General features: G+C 33.5%; 1 protein-coding gene across 1 annotated transcript; it reads left to right on the forward strand.

The window, feature by feature from the left end:
• Window positions 1-8,963: 8,963 nt before the first annotated feature.
• Window positions 8,964-15,788, forward strand: LOC131594544 (uncharacterized). The gene is made up of 7 exons (XM_058866713.1): window positions 8,964-9,204; window positions 10,530-10,611; window positions 11,549-11,599; window positions 12,318-12,418; window positions 14,816-14,969; window positions 15,069-15,308; window positions 15,445-15,788. The coding sequence occupies exons 1-7, from the start codon at window positions 9,005-9,007 to the stop codon at window positions 15,559-15,561; spliced, it is 945 nt and encodes a 314-aa protein (XP_058722696.1). The 5' UTR covers window positions 8,964-9,004; the 3' UTR covers window positions 15,562-15,788.
• The last annotated feature ends 7,634 nt before the right edge of the window (window positions 15,789-23,422 follow it).

A 23,422-nucleotide genomic window follows, 5' to 3' on the forward strand; every position in this document is an offset into this window, starting at 1 on the left:
TGTAGCATTGCACTAGGCCCTAACCAATTCCACAACCAACATAAAACAGAAACAACATTCTGCACTCAGCAGGGTCCGCTCAACGGAGGGGGTCCGCTCAGCGGACCTGCGCAGAAAATCAAAAATCCTGCAAATCACAGGTCTGCACCAGGACATCCATGGGGTTTCAAACCCCTTTCAAGCACAAGGACACAAGCACATAAGCAATGGAAAACAAGAATATTAACATCCAATTCAAGAAACCCTAACATTACAATTTAATCTAACCTAAATCTAAAACCTAAACAGAATTTCTTACTAAAATCAAACATAATTTACACCCTAATCTTACTTATACTACCAAAACACACTAAATCCTAAAAGAAACATAATTTACAACCCTAATATAGTTTAAACACAAGATTATAACAGAAAAATAACACATACCTTGTATGAAAATGAAGAAGAACACGATAAACCAAGAAATTGAAGAGAAAATGAAACTTGAAGCTTTGAAAATGGTGGAGATGGAGATGGAATCAAGTGGAGGCAAGTATGTTTCAAAAGTGTGGTGAGTTAGGGTTCTGAACCCGCTCAGCCACAGATCTCTTTCTTAAATGGGCCTTTGGACCGGTTTGGTCCATTGGGCCCTTTTTTATTTTTCTGGTTTTTAGCAGGTCCGCTCAGCGGAGGGGGGTCCGCTGAGCGGATGACAGAAAACAACATTTTTCTGGTTTTTTCTCAGTCTGTTCCACTCGATTCTTTCTCCACCGACTTTTCAAATGTTCCAAAACACATAAAACAGAGAATACTTACAATGTTGGGGTGCCTCCCAACTAGCGCTTTGTTTAACGTCGGTTAGCTCGACGGTCCGAGGCGGCTTTACGGATCAAAAATCGGAACGGATTCCGAATTTCGATCGACTTCACCACCAAGATACGGCTTGAGTCTTTGGCCATTCACGGTCTAACTTTCATTTGTTGTCGGATTTTCTAACACAACCGCTCCATAGTCTTTTACTTGCTTGATTCGGAACGGACCCGACCACTTCGACTTTAATTTGCCCGGAAACAACTTCAACCTTGAATTAAACAAAAGAACCATTTGGCCTTCTTTGAACTCCTTCTCCACAATCTTTTTATCATGATATCCTTTCACTTTCTCCTTGTAGATTTTGTTGGATTCATAGGCTTGTAATCGCAATTCTTCCATCTCAAGCAATTGCAATCTTCTCATTTCTCCACTTGCCTTAGGATCAAAGTTAAGCAACTTCAAGGCCCAAAATGCCTTATGCTCCAATTCCACAGGTAAATGACAACTCTTCCCGTAAACCATTTGAAACGGAGTAAAACCAATCGGTGCCTTGTATGGCGTACGGTAAGCCCATAAAGCATCATCAAACTTCTGTGACCAATCCTTTCTTGATGAAGAAACTGTTTTTTCCAAGATTCTTTTGATCTCTCGGTTGGAAACTTCGGCTTGACCATTAGCTTGTGGATGATAGGCTGTTGTTACTTTGTGCTTCACACCATATTGTTGTAAGACTTTTTCAAGTTGTGTGTTGCAAAAATGTGAGCCACCATCACTAATGAGAATCCTTGGTGTTCCAAACCTTGTGAAAATATTTTTCTTTAAGAACTTGATTACGGTCTTTCCATCCGCCTTTGGACATGCTATTGCTTCCACCCATTTTGAAACATAATCAACCGCAACCAAAATATACTCACACCCAAAAGACGAAGGAAATGGTCCTACAAAGTCTATTCCCCAACAATCGAACACTTCCACTTCTAACATGTTTGTCAATGGCATTTCATTCCTTTTGCTCACTCCACCACTTCTTTGACAATTGTCACAACTTTGTGCATGCAAGTAGGCATCTTTGAATAACGTCGGCCAATAGAACCCGGATTGGAGAACTTTTGCCGCCGTTCTTTGTCCACCATAGTGCCCACCATAAGGTGAGTTATGACAATGCCACAAGATTCTCATCGCTTCTTCCCTTGTCACACATCTCCTTAACACACCATCCACACCAATTTTGAACAAGTATGGATCATCCCACACATAGAATTTGGCATCATGAAGGAACTTCTTTGTTGCACTTTTACTCCAATCTTCCGGCATCCAACCCGATGCCTTGTGATTAGCCATGTCAGCAAACCACGACCTTTCTTCCACCATGAACAACTTTTCATCCGGGAATGATTCCAAAACCTCTTCTTCTTTGCTTGTTACCTCTTCATTCACCAACCTTGATAAATGATCCGCCACCAAGTTTTCCGCTCCTTTCTTATCTCTAATCTCTAAGTGGAATTCTTGTAGCAACAATATCCACCTGATGAGCCTTTGTTTTGAATCCGGCTTGGTAAGAAAATACTTTATCGCTGCATGGTCAGTGTAAACAACAACTTTCGAACCAACTAAATAGGACCTAAATTTTTCTAATGCATATACAATAGCTAGTAGTTCTTTTTCAGTTGTTGCATAATTAATTTGTGCTTCATTAAGAACCTTACTAGCATAATGTATAGCATGAAAAAATTTTCCTTTTCTTTGACCCAACACCGCTCCTACCGCATAATCACTAGCGTCACACATTAGTTCAAAATCAAGTTTCCAATCGGGCGCTATGATTATGGGTGCGGTGGTCAATCTTTGTTTCAATTCATTAAAAGCTAAAAGGCATGCGTTATCAAAAACAAAAGACTTATCTTTGTTGAGCAAGTTGCTCAAAGGCTTTGCAATCTTTGAAAAGTCTTTGATGAATCTCCTATAGAATCCCGCATGGCCTAAGAAGCTTCGAATTCCTTTGACATTTGTTGGCGGTGGTAACTTTTCAATAACCTCCACTTTTGCTCGATCGACTTCAATTCCTTTGGAAGAAACTTTGTGACCAAGAACTATGCCTTCGGTAACCATGAAATTGCATTTTTCCCAATTGAGGACCAAGTTGGTTTCAACACATCTTTTCAACACGGCATCCAAATTCTTCAAACAAAGATCAAATGAAGCTCCAAAAACGGAGAAGTCATCCATGAAAACTTCCATTGTCTTTTCTATGAAGTCCGAGAAGATAGCTTGCATACATCTTTGGAAAGTGGCCGGTGCATTACACAATCCAAACGGCATTCGCCTATAAGCAAAAATTCCAAAGGGACAAGTGAACGCCGTTTTCTCTTGATCTTCCGGATTGACCGAAATTTGGTTGTACCCGGAGTAGCCATCCAAGAAACAATAGAACTCTTGACCCGATAACCTTTCCAACATTTGGTCCATAAAAGGTAAAGGGAAGTGATCTTTCCTAGTAGCTTGGTTAAGCTTTCGGTAATCAATACACATCCTCCAACCCGTCACGGTCCTTGTCGGAATCAACTCATTCTTTTCATTTGTGATCACGGTCATTCCTCCTTTCTTTGGTACCACTTGGACTGGACTCACCCATGCACTATCGGAAATAGGATAAATCATTCCGGCTTCCAATAGTTTCACCACTTCCTTTCTTACAACTTCTTTCATTGTAGGATTCAACCGGCGTTGAGGTTGAGCTACCGGTTTAAAATCCTCCTCCATCATAATTTTATGCATACAATAGGCCGGACTAATTCCTTTTAGATCGGAAAGAACCCATCCTATCGCCTCCTTGTTAGCTTTCAACACATGAATTAATTTCTCTTCCTCCTTTTTAGACAATGAACCACTAATTATCACCGGCTTCTTACCACCTTCTTCAAGAAAAACATATTTCAAATGGGGCGGTAACATCTTCAATTCTAATTTGGTTTCTTCCACCTTTGGCTCATCTTTCAACTCCTCCATCTTTGCTTCAAAAGGACTTATCTCTTCAAAAACATCAAGATCTCGCAAACACTCTTCAATCTCTTTTTCTTCTTCTTCATTGAGAACATCAAGAGCTTTGGTTAATGTTTTCTCAAGAGGATTGAACACATGAGCTCTACTTTCAACTTGCATGATAACTTCCTCCATAGCATCAATTCTAAAACAATCACTTGTATCATTTGGATGTTTCATTGCTTCCGAGAGATCAAAACATACTTCCTCATCTTGGAACCTCAATTTCATCAAACCATCATCAATGTCTATCATCATCCTTGCCGTCTTCATAAAAGGTCTTCCTAGTATCAATGGGGTATCAACATCTTCCTCCATATCAATGACAACAAAATCAACGGGAAAAAAGAACTTATCAACTTTCACCAGTAAATCTTCCGCTATCCCAAAAGGCATAGTTGTAGACTTATCGGCTAATTGAAGAGTCATTCTTGTATTTTTCATATTAACAATGCCTAACCTCTTGACCATGGATAAAGGAATCAAATTGATACTTGAACCCGTGTCAACCAAACCTCTTCCAATATGAATGTCACCAATAGTAACCGGCAAAGTAACTCTTCCTGGATCTCTTTCCTTCCTTGGTAAAGTACTTTGAATGATGGCACTACATTTAGCATCTAGGACAATCGTTTCGGACTCAGTGTAACTTCTTTTCTTTGTGAGGATGTCCTTCATAAACTTGGCATATTTTGGCATTTGCTCTAAAGCTTCACCAAAAGGAATATTAATTTGCAATTGCCTAAATATGTCAAGAAAACGAGCATATTGCCTCTCATTATCTTTCTTTGAGGGAGCATGAGGGTAAGGTAAATTACGAACGGGGGAACTCATAACTTTCTTCTTTCCTTCTTTAATCTTTCTCTTTTTCTCTCTATTTTTTTCTTTTTCTTCCTCACTTTTTTCTTCACTCTCATTTTCAACTAAGACTCCCTCATTTTTCTTTGGTTCTACTTCACTTTCTACCTCTTTCTCCTTTTCTATCCTAACTTCCTCCTCCTCGACCTCCTTCTCCACTTCACTTTCAAGCACCCTCCCACTCCTAGTTACAACCGCTTTGCAATGCTCCTTAGGATTGGTTTGAGTGTTTGCCGTGAATGATGGTCCGGTTTGTTTCTCGGCTAGTTGTTTCGCAAGTTGGCCGACTTTAGTCTCTAAATTCTTTATTGCCGCTTCATTACTCTTTTGATTTGCCATTGATGCTTGCATGAATTGATTTAGAGTCTCCTCCAACTTTGAAGGCTTGTCTTGAGAAGGTGGTTGTTGTTGATAAGGACTTTGTCTTTGTTGATAATTATCTTGTCTCCACCCTTGGCCATATTGTGGTGCATTAGGCCTTTGTTGGTATCCACCTTGGTTTTGGTAAGGAGCTTGTCTTTGTTGATAGCCTCCTTGATTTTGATTTGCCATGTAATTCACTTCATTCACCGGTGGACAATATCCGGTAGGGTGGTCTCCACTACAAAGCTCACACGAGGCAACTTGTTTGTTCTTGTTAGGATCATGTAATTCCTTGAGTTGTTGAGGTAACCTTGCCATTTGTTTTGTAAGCTCCTCCACTTGCTGAGAAAGAAGCTTGTTCTGAGCTAGAATAGCATCATTGGTTCCTAATTCAATAAGTCCCGGTTTCATTTGAACAACTCCTCGGTTATGTTGCACCTGATGATCATTCCTGGCCATTTTCTCAATTATCTCTATGGCCTCCTCTGCTGTCTTAGCCATCAAGGAACCTCCAGCAGTAGCATCTAAAAGAAGCTTCGGTTGTGGTTGTAAGCCATTACGAAAAATGTGAATCTGGGTGAGTTCATCAAAGCCATGACTCGAACATTTTCTCAACATTGACTTATACCTTTCCCATGCTTCATTAAGAGTTTCATTCACACCTTGAGAGAACACTGAAATTGCTGTTTTTGCTTCAAGCAACCTTGACTGAGGAAAGAACCTATCAAGAAACTTTTCTTCTAACTCATTCCAATTTGTCATGGTTTGAGTAGGTTGATCAAGGTACCAATCCTTTGCTTTACCAATCAATGAGTGAGGAAATAATCTTTTAAACACTTGCTCTTCCTCTCTTTCAGGTGCTCCGACCGCTCCGGCAATTTCATAGAACTTTGTCAAGTGTGTATATGGGTCCTCATGATCAAGTCCTGCAAAGGGACTAGCATAAAGTAGTTGAAGAATGCCAGTCTTCATTTCAGAATTTCTTGCATTGTTGTCATTTCGTGCAAACTGGGCTGCTCTTCTTGGACTGTTAGCACATGGTGCTCTAGGAGGTGGTGGTGGTGGCGGTGGTGGATCCTGTTCTCCATGCCCTGCCATCTCTTCTTCTATAACTTGTGGTGCTGATGAAGTAGTAGCTTCTTGGGCTAATCTTCGTTCTTTGGCTAGTTTCCTTCTTCTTCTGGTTTTACTGTTCAATCTCCTTGCGGTTCTTTCAATTTCTGGATCAAAAAGAAGTTGATTTGCTGGTACACTCCCACGCATAAACCAGAGCTGAAACACTAACCAAAAAGTGAGCAAAGACTAGGTAATAATAATAATATTTATACTCAAAACACACAAAAACTATTGCTATGCTTATAATATCTTAACGCCAATCCCCGGCAACGGCGCCATTTTGTTAGAAAGTTTAGGATAAGTATTCTTAGTATCGTCTCCTCAGGGATTGATGCGATATTATCGCCGTTCTACAGCTCAGTGTATTTTGAGTTAAGGTTTTGGATGTTTTTAATGTCATGAAAAATAAATAACATGAAAAGAAATTAAAGACAATGACTTCGGGTTTAAAAACTGTTTGGTAAAACTGTGTCAAGATTAGTGTTCATTAGTTTGCTTCATATGTACTCTAAAGATTATATATATGAACCTATTCATGATTAATACAATCACGATATTGCTTTAGAGATAAACAGTATCGAGAGGATACGTGATTGTATTAATCATGAATAGGTTCATATATATAATCTTTAGAGTACATATGAAGCAAACTAATGAACACTAATCTTGACACAGTTTTACCAAACAGTTTTTAAACCCGAAGTCATTGTCTTTAATTTCTTTTCATGTTATTTATTTTTCATGACATTAAAAACATCCAAAACCTTAACTCAAAATACACTGAGCTGTAGAACGGCGATAATATCGCATCAATCCCTGAGGAGACGATACTAAGAATACTTATCCTAAACTTTCTAACAAAAGGGGAGTGTCAATGTAACAAGTGACATAAAACTTTGGATCACCACACTCATCCATGCGACATTTTCTCCTCGTTAACTCCTTGATGAGTTGATAAATACAACTCTAAACTGAGTTAAACTTTCAATGTGAAGTTATTTTCCATACATTGAATGCTCATTTACTCACTTGTAAGTTGTCTTGTTATTATTTGAACACACCAAGGGGGTAAAAGGCCTGCCCCACAAAAGCCAGCAAAAAAACGGGGAGATGGGGCAGACATGTTTGAGGGTGGAGACCTAAAACTTTGGGCACTGGCCTAAAAATATAAAAAATCATGTAAATGTTAGTGCCTGCCAAAGCTCGAAAAAAATGGGATGGCGCGGGCACACTAGAGGTTGCGGGCCTAAACCCTTGGCCCGTCGTGTATTATACCTAACCTTCTTTGGCAACAGGATATGACAGAAGAACTCTCTGCTCTGCACAAGACAAATACTTGGGAGTTAGTAAGTCTTCCTGCTGAAAAACGTGTTATTAGATCTCGTTGGGTATACAAAATCAAAACTAAGTTTGATGGTTCAGTTAGGCGCTACAAAACACGTCCTGTTGATAAGGGATTCTCTCAATAATATGGTATGGATTATGAAGAAACCTTTGCTCTAATGCCCAAAATGACTACTATTCACACTCTTATTGTAGCTTCATTTATTCGCCAGAGGTATATTTCTCAAATGGATGTTAAAAATTCTTTTTTAAATGGTGATCTTCACAAGGAAGCCCACATGTTACCTCCTTTAGGTGTTTCTTGTAATCCTAGGGAAGTGTGTAAGTTGAAGAAGGCTTTATATGATTTGAAACAAAGTCCACGAGTTTGGTTTGAGAAGTTTACCATTGTTATTATATCTTGTGGTTTATTCTCTTGTGATCATGATTCAACTTTATTTATCAGGACTACCTCTCATGGTATTATTTTACTTTCATTACATGTTGATGATATGGTAATTACATGTGATGATGTTAATGGTATTAGTGATTTGAAATTACAATTAGCAAACAGTTTGAGATGAAGGGTTTTGGTACTCTTCACTACTTCTTGGGGATTGAAATTGCTTACTCTCCTAAAGACTACCTTCTTTCTCAATCTAACTACTTTGCCAACATCCTTGAACAAGTTCAACTTTATGATAGTAGATAAGCAAATAGCCCTCTTGAATTGAATGTGAAATATGCTCCCTCTAATGGTGATACTCTACCAATCCCACTTTGTATCACACTTTAGCTGGCAACCTAGTGTACCTTACGATTACTAGACCTGATATTGATTATGTTGATGTTGTCAGTCAATTTGTTGTCTCTCCCATTATAATACATCGGGCATTTATTCTTTGCATTCTACAATATCTCTGAGAAACCCAATTTCAGTCTTATATTTCCCTCATCATCCTCATTGAGGTTACATGCATATATTGGCGCTAATTGGGTTGGTGACTCCATATATTATAAGTCTACTACATATTTATGTATCTTTCTTTCTTGGAAACTCTTTTATTTCTTAAAAAAAGTAAGAAATAAGATATTTTATATCACTATTCTATTGAAGCTAAGTATCATGCTATGACATCAACCATTGCTACAATAATTTAGTTATGTTGGTTACTTTTGGATATGAATGTCACTCTTTCTAAACCAACTCCCATGTATTGTGATAACAAAAGTGCAATTCAAATTGCTTACAATTTAGTATTTCATGAACGTACTAACATATTGAAATTGATTGTCATTTCACCATCTTCAACATAAAATAGTCGATACCTTTTACTAATGCATCATGAGTTTGAGGAAAGATATTAGATAATATAGTACTACGTATTATATAATATTATATAATAGTAAGTGTCATTTAACTTATTTTTTTTAATTTTTATTTTATAAACTTTTATCATTATAATATATAGGTAGAATTTGATGAGATTGATATTTCAAAAAATAGAGAGCGATGATGAAACTATTTGATGCACACTGTCATCTTCAGGATCCAAGAATCTTAAGCAAGACACCACAACTGATTAAAGCCGCACAAGACATCGGCGTCGTCAATTTCGCCGTTAACGGAGTTTGCGAACAGGATTGGGCTTCCGTCAACCAACTCTCCATCACTTTTCCTTCCGTTCTTCCTTCCTTTGGCCTTCATCCCTGGTTCGTTCCTTATTCACACTTCTCTTCTCCATTTTTTTCATAATTCAAAAATTAATTGTTTCAATCATGCATTTATAGAGAGTTAGTTAGTTAGTTATTTTTCGTTGTAGTTAGAGAAGTTAATATATGTTTGGTTTCACATAATTGATTCTCGATGCGTAGAATTGATTTTGAGTATCGCGTAGAATTGATTTTGAGTATCGAGTAGAATTGATTATGACATGTTTGGTTGCTTTTGAGTAGAATTGATTTTGAGTGAATGATTCGGTAGTATTGATTCTGGCTGAAAGTGAGTTGAAGGTAAAATGATTTATGTTTGGATAAATTTTTGCAAAAGTGAGTTGAAGAGTTAATTTTAGTGTACAAATTACGTCTAGACTCAAAAACTACTAATCCTAGTTTGAGAGCAAAATCAATTATGGAAAGCAAAGTCAATTCTATTTGAGAGCAACCAAACATGTCGAAGTCGATTCTAAGTGCATCAACTGTGAAACCAAACATATACTTTTGCACTGAAATTTAGTCTTCAACTCGCTTTTGCAGAAGTTTATTCTAATATAAATCACTTTACATTCAACTCACTTTTAGGCATAATCAATTTTACAGATTAAGTGCATGTTTAGTTTGGCTTTTGGAAAGGCCAAAAGCAATTATAGAGGTGTAGAATTGATTCTGGGTGATTTTAAGATGTTTGGTTAGGCAAAAGTAGAATTGATTCTGTATCCAGAATTGATTCTACTTGAAGCTAGAATTTGTAGCTTCTGTCTCTAGAATTGATTCTGAATGATTTTTACACTGTAATTTATTATTCAACTAACTTTTACATAAATGTATCCAAACATAAATCAATTCTGTTAAACTCAATTATGATAAAATCAATTCTACCAAACTCAATTCTACTAGAATCAATTCTATCCACCGCCAATCCAAACACACAAATTCATTCAAAATTAATTTCCTTCACTGTATAAACACACACTCACAACTTGTTGTTTGGATTAGTTAGAGTATGTATATAAATAGGAGAACACTACAAAAGTCAAAATATTCTTTGAATATTTTAATTGTGAAGAGTATTCTCTATTATGAATAGAGTTATTTCTTTGGAATCCAATTCTTGGGTTGCTAAGAGTTACACATTCAAAGTTTTGTTGTTACAAATTGATGTTAAGTTCAGATAGTCTAGATAACATTTCTCAATAATTTGTATGTTGTGAATCCCAAACACCATACACAATACTGAAATTGACATGTAAACACAACTAGTAATTTCAGAAAATAGAAGTGATTGAATATAACTGTATGTGTTCTCGTGTAATTTTCAGGTATGTTGCAGAGAGGAGCCCCAATTGGTTTAAGAAGTTGAAAGAATATTTTGACTCTACACCCTCTGCTGCAGTTGGAGAGGTATTTTTATTCCCTGGATAAAATATCGGTCATGTTCTTCTCATCTGTTTGCACCGTTCAACAACTATAATATCTCGCGTTACAAAATTTTCAGTTAAATTTAAATTTTAGAATGATTCTGATTTTTACTATTGAATGCATATTGAAATATGTTTATAAAACAGTACAAGCACAATACGTACAGAAATGGACATAAGTTTAGTCCTGTTTCTATTTGTGTTCATTGGTTAATGGCTGAATGGAGTTGTAAAACAGTCGGGATATGTTATCAACAGTTCCATATCCTATCATTAGTTGAGACTATCACTTACTTTATACTCGAAAGTGAATTGAATTGTTCACTCTAGAGAAGTCAAATCCTGATTTTCCAAGCTTGATTGTAGAATTTCATTGTGATTGGCGTTATCTTTCTATTGACTTTGTAAACCATCAAACTTCAAAGGTACCTAAAAACTCATATCACAAACAAGACACTGTTTAAATTGTAGACAAATGCTGCCGCGAGTACACTCACTGTTGTGATGCAACTACAGTGCGGCACAACTGCACTTAGAGACTTCAATTTTAAACCTTTGAATTTGAAACTTGAAAGTACAATAAAGGATAAAAGAACATGGCTCTATCAGTACATAGTACCAAGGTATCAAGTTTTCATGCGTGGAAGATTATAGGCTCTGTTTTCATTTTTGAACATTGGCAGGTACCAAACTTTTAATATACATGCTGATTCTGTTTTTCACTATTAGATGCAGAAGATGCCATAGTTTATGTGGGTGGCTTCAATACATTTACATGCTGAGATGCATGTTAATAGTTTCTTTTTTTAAATTTATAAATGAAATTGGCTTTGCTCTAATTTCCATGCATCACATTCACATGTATAGAATATTGCGTGCTTAACATCAAAAACGAGTGAATTGTTTGTTGTCTTTCATAGATTGGCTTGGACAAAGGATCACACGGCAAGAAGATTGATTTTTCTGAGCAGGTTTTAACTCCTCTTTTATTTTTGGCTAATTTTCGTTGATGATTTTGAAACTCTATTCATTTCACTTAAAGCAATAAATAGATGCACTTTTTCCTTGCTATTGTTTATCTGCATACTACAGTAATCATAGTATTTATGAAGACTTCAAGGGAAAAGGGGAGCAGTCTGAATCTTTCTAAAGAGTGAATTACAATTCTTATGTGAGCGATAATATGGCTATAAAATAGACCTAACAGAGACTTAATACAGTTAAGTGCAATTTGGTTGGACCGGACCCACCTGTTATAACAGATAACAGAATCAGTTATTGAGTACAGTGAGTCAATATCACAACAAATAGAAACTGTTCACGACATTATACTTCACACTCTAACAATAATTTTCTTTTGAAACATTACTTAAGCCTAAGATGATTTTGGTATCCTTTTTAGCAGTAATTGTTTATGTATGGGTAACAGAAGTGCTGTATGTATACGAAGTTGAGCACTGTTTCTACTTAAGTAATTTGAATCGAGTTAACTTTAAAAGGATCTTTGATGTTAATGACCCTAAATTTGCCAATTATCAAAATTCCAAACTGAATCTGTAGCTGTGATAGGACAAATGTCAAGGAAAATTTTAAACTTGGTGGTATTGGTTTTAGAGTGAAGATGTTGCTTTCTTGCTAAAGAATGTTAGCTGGATTGTTGATTTCTAATACATTAAGATATCTATGCAGGTTGAAGTATTAAGGCAGCAGCTTGAACTTGCTAAAGAGTTAAACAAGCCAGCATCTGTACACTGTGTTCGCGCTTATGGTGACCTTCTTGTGCTAATGAAGTATGCATATCTGTTCTTTCTTTTGTTAGGATTGTTATTTTAAAAGATTGCTTGAGAACAATCATGATGAAAGGTCATATTTTTAAATTGCAAACTACATTGTTGTCAAAATTGAATTTCATGTTGGAAAAGAAAGGACAGGGGAGGTGTAGGATCATAACATTGACTTTAAGATCTTGCCAAAATGATTATATTTGCATTGAAAATAAAATACATAACATATATTGTTAAGAAATGTGGTTGAGCTTAACTCAACCCTACACAACCGGCTTATAGGGTGAGGATTTCCCTCAGTTATAAACACATGTTTAGGCCATATATTGTCTGATGTGGGACTCTTATCATATATTAATCACATAAAAGACTTAATACAACTCATAAGTCGCCTAAGTTTTTGATAACACATAAAACCAAAACATAAACGAAAATAGTCTAGCTCTAGAATCTATAGAATCATTCAAGCAAATAATAGTCATCCTTCATGTTATCTTCATCTCTGTCATTTTCCACGCCATCTCCAACTTCATCAAGTTCGTAACATAAATTACGCATTTTGAAATTATCTACAGGTGTGGCCCCATTACCATTCATTGCAAACTCATTGGAATTCCATCTCTTGGATATGAACATTCTTATTAATGCCCTTTTGTTATTGTTTAGGAAACCCAAAGTCAAGTAAGGTGTGCCGAAATATTTAATGGTAGGTCTAACCAAACCCGTTTCAACAAATGTTGGTTGTAATCTTCCTACGATGTGCAGTTGTCTCTTTATGAATGAGTATATTCTTCTCAAAATCTTGCAATATCAAGTCAATAGAATGAGATGCACTAGGTGCCGGGTCCAATATAGCGTCTTCCTTTTCTCCCTTGACATCCTTAGGGGTGTAAGCGGATCAAAAAAATCCAATTAAACCGACAATCCAAACCAAACCAAACCGAAATTAAACCGATTATTATTGGTTTGGTTCAAAAACCGAACCAAACCAATAAAAACCGATGTGGTTTGGTTCGGTTCTCGGATTTAGTTTTTAGGAACCGCCAATCCGATGAACCGAACCAATGGAAATAATGACGCTCTAAATATTTTATTCTACCCATCATTAAACTCAAATTTTTTATCGGTCCAACCATTATCCATCTTTGTTTACACTTCCTTCCTTTAAGCAAAACACGCATCTAGAATCAAACTCTAAAGCATAGACAATAGAAACCATAAGTCACAAAAGTTATGCTTTCACAGAACTGCTGCTGTTGCTGCCCACAACTATTGTTCCTTTCATTACCGTCATTATGATATGTTATGGTCATCTTCTTCGTGTTCAAGTTCTCTTTGTTAATTTTCATATATTTTTGTACCTTTTTTTTCTTCTTTTTCTTCATCAAAACTCATTTAGATCTTGTTACAAAATAGTTTTGATGTGTGTTTGAGGTGTGAAACATGTTAATGAATGTGCGTTTGTTATATTCTATATGTTATGTTTTGAAATCCCTTTCCAACTTTCTGATACTAAGTGTTGACTTTTATATTTGATAGGAAACTTATTTCATGATGCAATGGAAATCATGTCACTATTTTGTATGGAATAAGAGCAACTTGTAATTTGTTTGAACAAATATAGCATGAAACATATTATTTTAAAAAATAATAGTATAAAATACACCAAAAAATACGATAATGGAGAATATACAGATGAATATAATGTTTTAAAAAATAATAGTATAAAATATACCAAAAAACACGATAATGGAGAATATACGGATGAATATAATATTTTAAAAAATAAACATTGTAAACCGATCAACCAAACCAAACCAAACCGAACCAAACTGATTAGTTTGGTTCGGTTCCATTTTTGAAAAATGTTGAAAACCGAACCAAACCAAACCGATGGAAATATCATTGGTTCGGACCTTTTTTCAACCAAAAACCGGTCCAAACCGATCCGATTACACCCCTAGACATCCTTTTCTCCCTTGACATCGCTTTTTTTTTTTTTTTTAGAGTTTTCTGCATTATCAATGACAGTTTGGACAACATTTTACTTGAGATGCATGGGAGAAATATATGAACTGAAATGATTCTGAATATACTTCAGTGATGAGATCATTCTGCAGAATTAGTATTTACATAGATCACGATTACAAGGATAATAAATTCTAAATTCAATTTAAGAAGAATAATTAGTGTTTACTCTCTTTCCTAAGGTGCATTGAATCTATTCGACTTACCATAATATGTTTTTTCCTTCACGTCGTTAATACGGTAACTGGTATATACTTTGATTCTAATCCTCTAATGGAATGCAATGGAATTAGTGTTTTAGAGATACTTTTAGTGATTATTACGAAGTAGCATCCTTGTAATTAGTCTTCCTTAAAAAATTTCAAAATGTTCCAGGTCTATGGGACCTTTTCCCGCCGGTGTCATTCTTCATTCTTACCTAGGTTCTGCTGAGATGGTTCCTGAATTTTCAAAGCTTGGTGCTTATTTTTCCTTCTCCGGGTTTCTTATGTCACTAAAACCCAATAAGGCCAAGAAAATGCTAAAGATGGTGTGATTCTTGTCACTTCTGTTGAATGATTGATGCTCAATGTAGTTTTAATATTATAAATATCAAAACAATGACATTCTTGTATTCTATTCTATTTAGGTTTCTTCTGATAGGATCTTGTTGGAGACAGATGCACCCGATGCGCTACCAAAGTCGAACATAAATTCTCTTTTCTTTGTTGAAGGAGATACTTCTCTTGCCGAAGAGATTCATCGCCAAAGAACAACTTCATCCTCAACTTCTGATTCTTTTCCCTCTAATTCTAATTCGTCTCAAGTTGTAACCGATGCTTCAATGTTGCCGAAGGAAACACTAAACCATCCTGCTAACATTCATAACGTAAGTTGCTAAAGTATTTGCCTTTCAAAATCCCAGTCAGTATTTTAAAAACCGAACCAAATTTGTGAACTGAAAACGGGTCAATTTTCCAGTTGGTTTGCATATGTTACATAGTTTATTTCATTTTTACATACAGGTACTTGAATATGTTGCATGTATGCTAGAGATTACAAAAGAGGAAGTAGCTGAATTAAGTTACCAGAATGCAGTTCGGTTATTCTCCTATGAAGGATCAAAACTACTTCAAAAGTAAACAAATTACAGGTTCTTCTAAGATAAATTCTTAGCTTAATTAGCCAAATTTATTTTGTAAGATACGTCCAAACTAGAAATTCAACAAAGATATAAACAGAAAGATTGTAACAACAGTTTGATAAGGTCTAAGGTGTGTGGTATATGTGATAGATTTGTTTGCCTCTCAAATTTAATTACATTCAATTTTCTAATTTAAATCAAGGATTGATTATATTATTCTTCCTCTATTTTGCCTCATTCACTATTTTGGTGCCTCCATTTTTAAATCGATGGATTTGTAACCAAAAAAGAAATGCATTTATGGATAAATTTTGGATAATGTACCCATATTTTTTTTAATTTAGAAAAATTAAAAAATGTTATTAGAGGGGGATTTTGCATTAGGATAATACTACAGTAATGTAAAATTTGAATAATAACTATTCTCTAATCACCTATAAAATGATTTTTTAAAAAAGGGAAATATTTTACATTTTTCTCTTCCTTGAAGGCATTTCTTCCAAACTCTAATCAAAACCATGTAGTTTTTTCCAATTTAAAGAGGGATGGGTTTATTTTGCAAATCCTAGTTTAATCGACAAAAGCCGATATTGTTTGAACGTCATCGTCAAAATTTAAATTCTGGTATTCATTATTGATTATTGTGTGTGTGAATTTTTAGTAGTTATTATTATTTTTGCATGTTGATTTTTAAGACACAAACACACGAATGTTTTCTTTTAAAAGGTAAAATGGAATGATTTTCTTAGATATGTGAAGTAGTAAAGCTTATCTGAAAATCAAATATCATGATTTATTATTTAAATAAAATAAAAAAACTGAAATGGGCCCATGAAGAGATAAGAAGAAAAGAAAGGGCCCAAACAACTTTTAGTAAAAAACAAAGAAACTTTAGCCATTGTCTGTCTCAAATATTCATTCATGTGCTGTCTCCTCATTTCCAAACCACAGACAAACCCTCTCTTCTTGAACAAGAAGATCTCACAGCAAAGGAACAAATCACTTATGAGGACTCTGATCCAAAATCAGAGAGAGAGAGAGAGAGAGAGAAATAGAGATATAAAGATAGTGACTTTTTTTTTCTTTTTCATTTTCTTCTTTTTCACCAATTTTTATTTTTATTTAAAATAAATAAATAGAAAGTTGTTGTTCTGTTTGTGTTTTTGGGATCATTGGCTTTGGATTGATTGATGAAATCAAAGGACATCTCAAATTTGCTATGAATTAGACTCAAATTAGGCTTTTCTTAGGTTGGTATTTTTCTTCTCCTTCCATTCCATTATTGCTCATCTTTTTCAACTCTCAATATTCACATATATTATTATTATTAGATTAAAATCTATATATTATTCTTAGTACTGCTTATTTGTTTTCCATAAAAAAAATGATTATACTATTATATAGTTTTTGTTTTTGTTGCGGTGTCTAATGGCAACTAGATATTTTATCTCTGGCGTGTAGGATATTTTATTACAGCTGAGAAGATATTTTAGTACATTTTCTAGAAGAGGATATTTTGGTATATTTTGTACGGATATTTTGGTACATTCTTTGTTTTTACCTTATGAAAAAAGCCAAACAAATTTAATTTAACTCGTCTCAAGAGTCTCAAATTGGACAATATACAGTCTGGACATATTTTATAAGTGGGGGCAATCCTCACCCGATAAGCCGGTTTTGTAGGATTGAGTTAGGCCAAATCACATTTTTTAAATAACATGGTATCAAAATCTGGTTTAAGATCACGTGAGCCACCTTCTATAGTTTCCGGTGTCGGGCCCTCCACTTATGATAGAAAAAACTTGTAATCTCAACCGTAGATATGGAAAATGCAATTGATATATTACATTATTTATCTCAGTCGTTGATTCTAAATCAAACGATTGATTGATGGCATCATTCTTATGATCAATCTCTTAGTAGGAGGAATATTAAGAGTATAGTGTCACACTCAATCAAGATGGAACAATCTTTTGACAAAGTAAGAGATAAGATGAAGCAGGCTTCACCTGAAGGTGCTGGTGGTACCACTAACATATAAAACAAATCAAATAATTTAATATTTCAACACATAAAAGTATTAAACTATATTAACAAATTTTAAAAACTACTATTTAATTTTCTGTTTCATCTGACTTCAGTTTTAAATTCAAACCAAACTTCCCCAAAAAAAAAAAAATTCAAACCAAAGAATGGACTCACTTTGACTATTTTTTTTATGGAAAGATATCTAATCTAATTTCTAAGATTTCCTAGTTACTTTTAAAGACGTATTATGTTATGTTATGCAGAACTAGCTTAGTCGATTCAGATCAGAATTGATTAACTAAATCTAAAAAAACAGAATTGCAAATTACACATTTTTGATTGTTTTACCGGTTTGAGATTTTGTTTAAATTGGTAAAATATGATAAAATGGATAAAATTAACTTAAATTTTATTTAGTTAAAATTGGATGAAGCATAATAAAATAATAAATGAATGATATTCATTCTATTCTATTCTATTTTATTACTTATTATTAGGTCCGGTCATGATACAATTCTATTAAAAAACTGAAATAAATAAAACTATTTTAATTTCTCAGAATATAATCGAACCAAAAATTTATTTGTTTGGTATATCAGTTAGGAATTTTAAGCCGTAGTAAATTGTTAGAAGACATATATTTTTCAAACTGAACCATTATACTTTAAAAAAAAACTAAATAACAAATTCTAAACTTGTTTTTAAGTTTGATTTTAGTTTCAATTTAGTTTATTTATCATTTGGTTTGTTTTTAGAACTATTTGTGCAACACATGTTCAATTCATTTATCAAATATAATAGTTCGATTATTTTAAATTTAATCAATTTGATTTGATAGTGTTTTTGAACCATTCTCTTTACCACTATTTTTTTACCTTCTAATTTGGATATAATAAGAAATTTTCTCTCCCCACTAAATAATATATATTCAAACTATAGAATGGGATCTCCACTTTGCTATGTTATATTCTCATTTCTTCTTACTATATTTAGATATTTTAAAACGAATAGAATGGAATAAAAGAAAATAAAAATGTCATTTTATTGTTTATATATTTCATACTGAAATCAAATAAAATTGCTATTTCTCCAACATTGAACGGTATAAAAAGCGATAGATAAATGATATAATGATATGAAATACACTCTATCATATTCCACTCGAATCTAGTAATCCAAACAATTAACATATATTTATTCATTTCTATGTATTTTATTTAATCAATTCAAATTCAAACTCAAACATAAAGACTCCAAAGTTGTCTTACCAATAATTCTATTTGCAAGAAAGATCTTGTGAAATTAAAATGAGAAAGTTTTTATAAGTATTCATGCCTAAAAGAAAGAAAGAAAAAAGACGACTTACAAATTTAATGGGGTTATATATATTTCAAATCTTAATTTATAATTTCACAACAAAACATTTGATTTTCAACCTTCAATTTTTATAATTTTTTTTTTGCCAAGTCTCATTTTACACAAATTAATTGACATGTACACCTTGACACCAATAAAAATATATAAAAGTGAATTAATTAAACATAATTATATATAATTATATGTGTCATTCACAAGAATAAAAAAATGTAATACATTTTTACAAAGAGTGTTGATGCTACATATTTTATAATATTATAGAAGTTGTTTTATAATCTCTTTTGGATACCTAGAGGATAACTCTTTAAATAAAACGTTGGCTAAGATTGATGCCAACTTGTCTATAGGGATATCTTACATAATCGGTTTGTAAGACGAGAATTGCACCCTCACGATTAAGACTGGCATCTGGAGCGTGGACATAAATGATGGGTGACCCTATAGCGGGAACTTGATAACAAGTGACCCAACAAATTTTAAATTAGACTCTGATGTCATGTTAAAATTGACGTTTTTCTAAGTCATCCCTACTAAACACAATTGTAAGGTGACAGATACCACTCTATATATATTATTTGTAGGCTTTATCTTTATTCAATACGAGACTTAGGTTTTTCCCGATACATCCCCTCATGCGCAACACTATTGGACTTAGTGCATGGATATAGACGATAGGTAATCCAAAATGTCATATATATAAAAGACTTGATTTTTCAATACACCCCCTTACGTCCAATATTATTGGGCTTAATGCACATATAAATAATGGATCATCTTAATCTCCATGTTCGGGATACCATTTCTTAATACACAAGTACCTAAATCTTAAATTCACCACAAAGATTAAAATTGTTGTAACAAAGAGAATCAAAGGGTTTTGCTATTAAGTGTTCTAAAAAAAATTAATTGACATATACATGTTAACACCAATAACAATATAAATTAATTAAACATAATTATATGTGTCAATATCGTCTCACCGACACGTTTTAAACACCAAATACATTTTTATGAAAATTATAGAAGTTATTTTATAATCTCTTTTTGATAGCTAGAAGTTGTTTTATAAACAAAAAGTTGACTATGATTGATGCCAACTTGTCCATAGGAATATCTTGGCCTTTGAAATGCGCTCATGCATTCACACACATATATGCATTTGGAGTAGCAAGAGTAATAGTGGCTTGATAGATAAAATCTCTAATTTTCATATGAGTAAGTTGAGATGAAAATCTCATAGTGCAGGTTACTTTATCATATTGTATTAGAATTAGAGTTTTACTTAAATCATTTTTATAAAACTAACTTGTGACTTGTAAGGTGAGAGATAACACTTAATACAAACTTTTTTTCAATACACCCCCTCACACCTAATACTATTGAGTTTGATACGTAGTTTGTGCCTCAATTGATATGCTCTAATATCATTTAGAATTAGATTTTGGTCTAATTCATCCTTACAAAATCAATTAGTAAGATAAGAATTGCACCACTTATAAACATATGATCAAACCATGTAATATCACATGTAGACCTCTTTAACACACCTTTCACGCCCTTGACTTGAAATAAGGAGCATGTACATAAATGGTGGGTTATCACATAGCGGGAATCTAATAGTAGGTGGTCCAACATATTTTAAACCAGATTTTGATACCATATTAAAATTAGAGTTTTACCTAATTCATCCCTACGAAATTGACTTTTAACGTGAAGGGTGTCTGTCTATATGAGCCATTTGTTGTCTCTATGTTTAAACAATATGAAACTTGAGTTATTTTCAATACACCCCTTCATGTCTAACACTATTGAGCTTGATGCATGGATATAAACACTGGGTAGCCGAATTGTTGATATATATTTGAATTTATTTTTCCAATACACGTCCTTATGCTCAATACTATTGGACTTGGTGTACATATAAATGTTGGGTGGCCCGAATCGATAGACTCGTGATACCATGTTAAATTTAGAGTTTGACCTAACTTATCCCTACAAAATTAGTTTATAAGATGGGTATTACACTCTATATAATTTTTTTTCAAGTTCTATCTGTTATCAATGTGAGACTTGGAATTTTTCCAATATATTGTGAATTTTGTTGTTGTGATGGTCTTAGGGAGGCATGTGATGGAGGAGAAGGAACCTCGTCAAACAAATCTAAAATGCTTGGTGATGGATGAAAAATCAAAAGATCGAGACAACGTTTTAAAATTCAGATGACATACTGAATTGGTAACATATCTAAATTATTATTCAATCACGATGCACTGAATGAAAAATAAATAAAAGAAAAGAGAAAAACAAATGAAAATTGGTTGAACCGCATGATTCAACTAATATATTCACGATTAAACCATCGATGAATTAGTCAGACCCGAGTTCCACCATCTATCTAAATTTTAAAATATTGAATAATGGACATGTTTCGTGGCATTTAGTCAATAAAAAAAGTTGTTCAATTGATGATATTAGAACCGAGTGATATATAAATAAAAGAAAATAAAATAAAAATCGGTTGAATACAAGACCTCCAACTCCATTGACCCTTATCTCATCTAATTCAACTTAGAAAAAAAGTTCAAAAAATTTTGTAGCACCGACCCTTCCGAACAAAGACGTGTGCAATGTCTAATTCATGTTGGTGTTCAACAATGATACGACACCGACTATGGATGGCAATGAGAAGGGTCTGGATAGAGTACTATAGTACCCATCCCCATATCCGCAATTTGAAAAGATCATCGTACCCAAAGTTATACCCGCGTGGGAACACATGTTTGTATCTGTATCCATACCCATTGGGTACATACCTAAGTACCCATATCCGTACTTGTTTATCTGCATTCATAATAAAAATTATCGATCAATTAGAATTTATCATGTTATTTTAAGGTAAGAAATAAACAAACATTTTTATTAAAACGCCTACAAGTTTAATACTGATGTATTTGATAAAATTGATAAATATACATGTGTATATAATTTTAAAAATAAAAATATATTATATGGTAGGAGCTGGGGTGGGTACTAAGATATCTGTAACTCGTATCCATACCCGTTTATTTCAGTGAGGAATTGGCCATACCAATATTCATATCCATTTTGTGGGTTTTTATTCCGTTAGGTAATTTTTTTGATATCCACTAAAAAGAGTGAGTATAATTGCCATCCCTACCACAGACCCGTATATTTATATTTAATCTATTTATTTTTTCAAATTATTATTGATATCCACTAAACAAAAAAAATCACTTGCTGTTATTAACATTGACTGCCATTTGATATGATTACAAAATAACTATTCCTAGGCAAGTTCAAACACCTTAAATTAAATCTGAGTTTAGCCTTAGACTCTTTAAAGCAAAACAAAAAGCAGAAAATTAACTGTTCTCATAGAGACCAAAGAGATATTTATTTACTGTATGTGCTTCCTCACATTTAGATCTAGGGAATAATATGAAAGCAACACAACAATTGGTTCCATCTCCAGCCAGATCTGTCATTGCTCCGGCCGGTCGGTCCGAGAGCGCAGTCTCGCAGCCAAGCGTTTCGAGCTCGTTGAAGAAGTCTGAGCAGAACGTTTTGAGGTCTTGGAGGATTCAGAAGTAGAAACAGTGTTTTCTGTTGTTTCATATTTCCATCTGCATTCATTCATCAACCATTAGATATTTCCATATGCAACACATTTATCAAATTAGTTTCTAATTTTGAAGTTTTCATTCATATTTTGTAATCATCTTGATGCTAAGAAAAATGTTTGAAATTGTTTGTTTTGCAGTGAATTGGCAGCAATGGTTGGAACCCTAGATCTGCACCATATGTATGTATATATATGCTGTTGAATTTTTTTCACTTTATGCATTTCATTTTTAAATTTATTTATGTGCTTGTTAATAAATAATTTTTATGCAATTTTATTTATTTATTTTTTTGGTTAATTTAGTATTTTAAGAGTATGTTTGTTTCATGAATTTAAAATTTATTTTCTGAATTTTATTCTGAAAAATATGTTTATTTTATATATATTCTCATGAACATGCTTTAAAATTTTATTTAGTTTATAAATATAAAATTAGAAATAAAAATAATAATGAAGAAAAATAGATAGTTATTGACATTTGTATTTTATTTTCAAAAATAAAATATTTCTATGATCTAATGTAAGAATAAAAAGTTGAGAAATTGTCTATAAATTTTATTCTTAAAACAAAATAATATTTGTAAATAATTTCTGATGAGAAATTCATAGATTAATTTTTGTTGTTTTAGTGTTATAATTTTTGTAATTTTGCTTTGCTAGTGGACAGTGTTGGAACCCATTTTTGTAATCTCATTTTTCAATTTATTTTTCTTCCAATTTTTGGTTATATCTATAACAGTATTTTACAATTAATAATCATATATAGAATTATGAACCAAAATTTGTAGATTATTTTATTGCCACCATTGTG

The sequence above is a fragment of the Vicia villosa genome, linkage group LG4 (genome assembly GCF_029867415.1).
Source record: "Vicia villosa cultivar HV-30 ecotype Madison, WI linkage group LG4, Vvil1.0, whole genome shotgun sequence".
Classification (NCBI taxonomy): domain Eukaryota; kingdom Viridiplantae; phylum Streptophyta; class Magnoliopsida; order Fabales; family Fabaceae; genus Vicia; species Vicia villosa.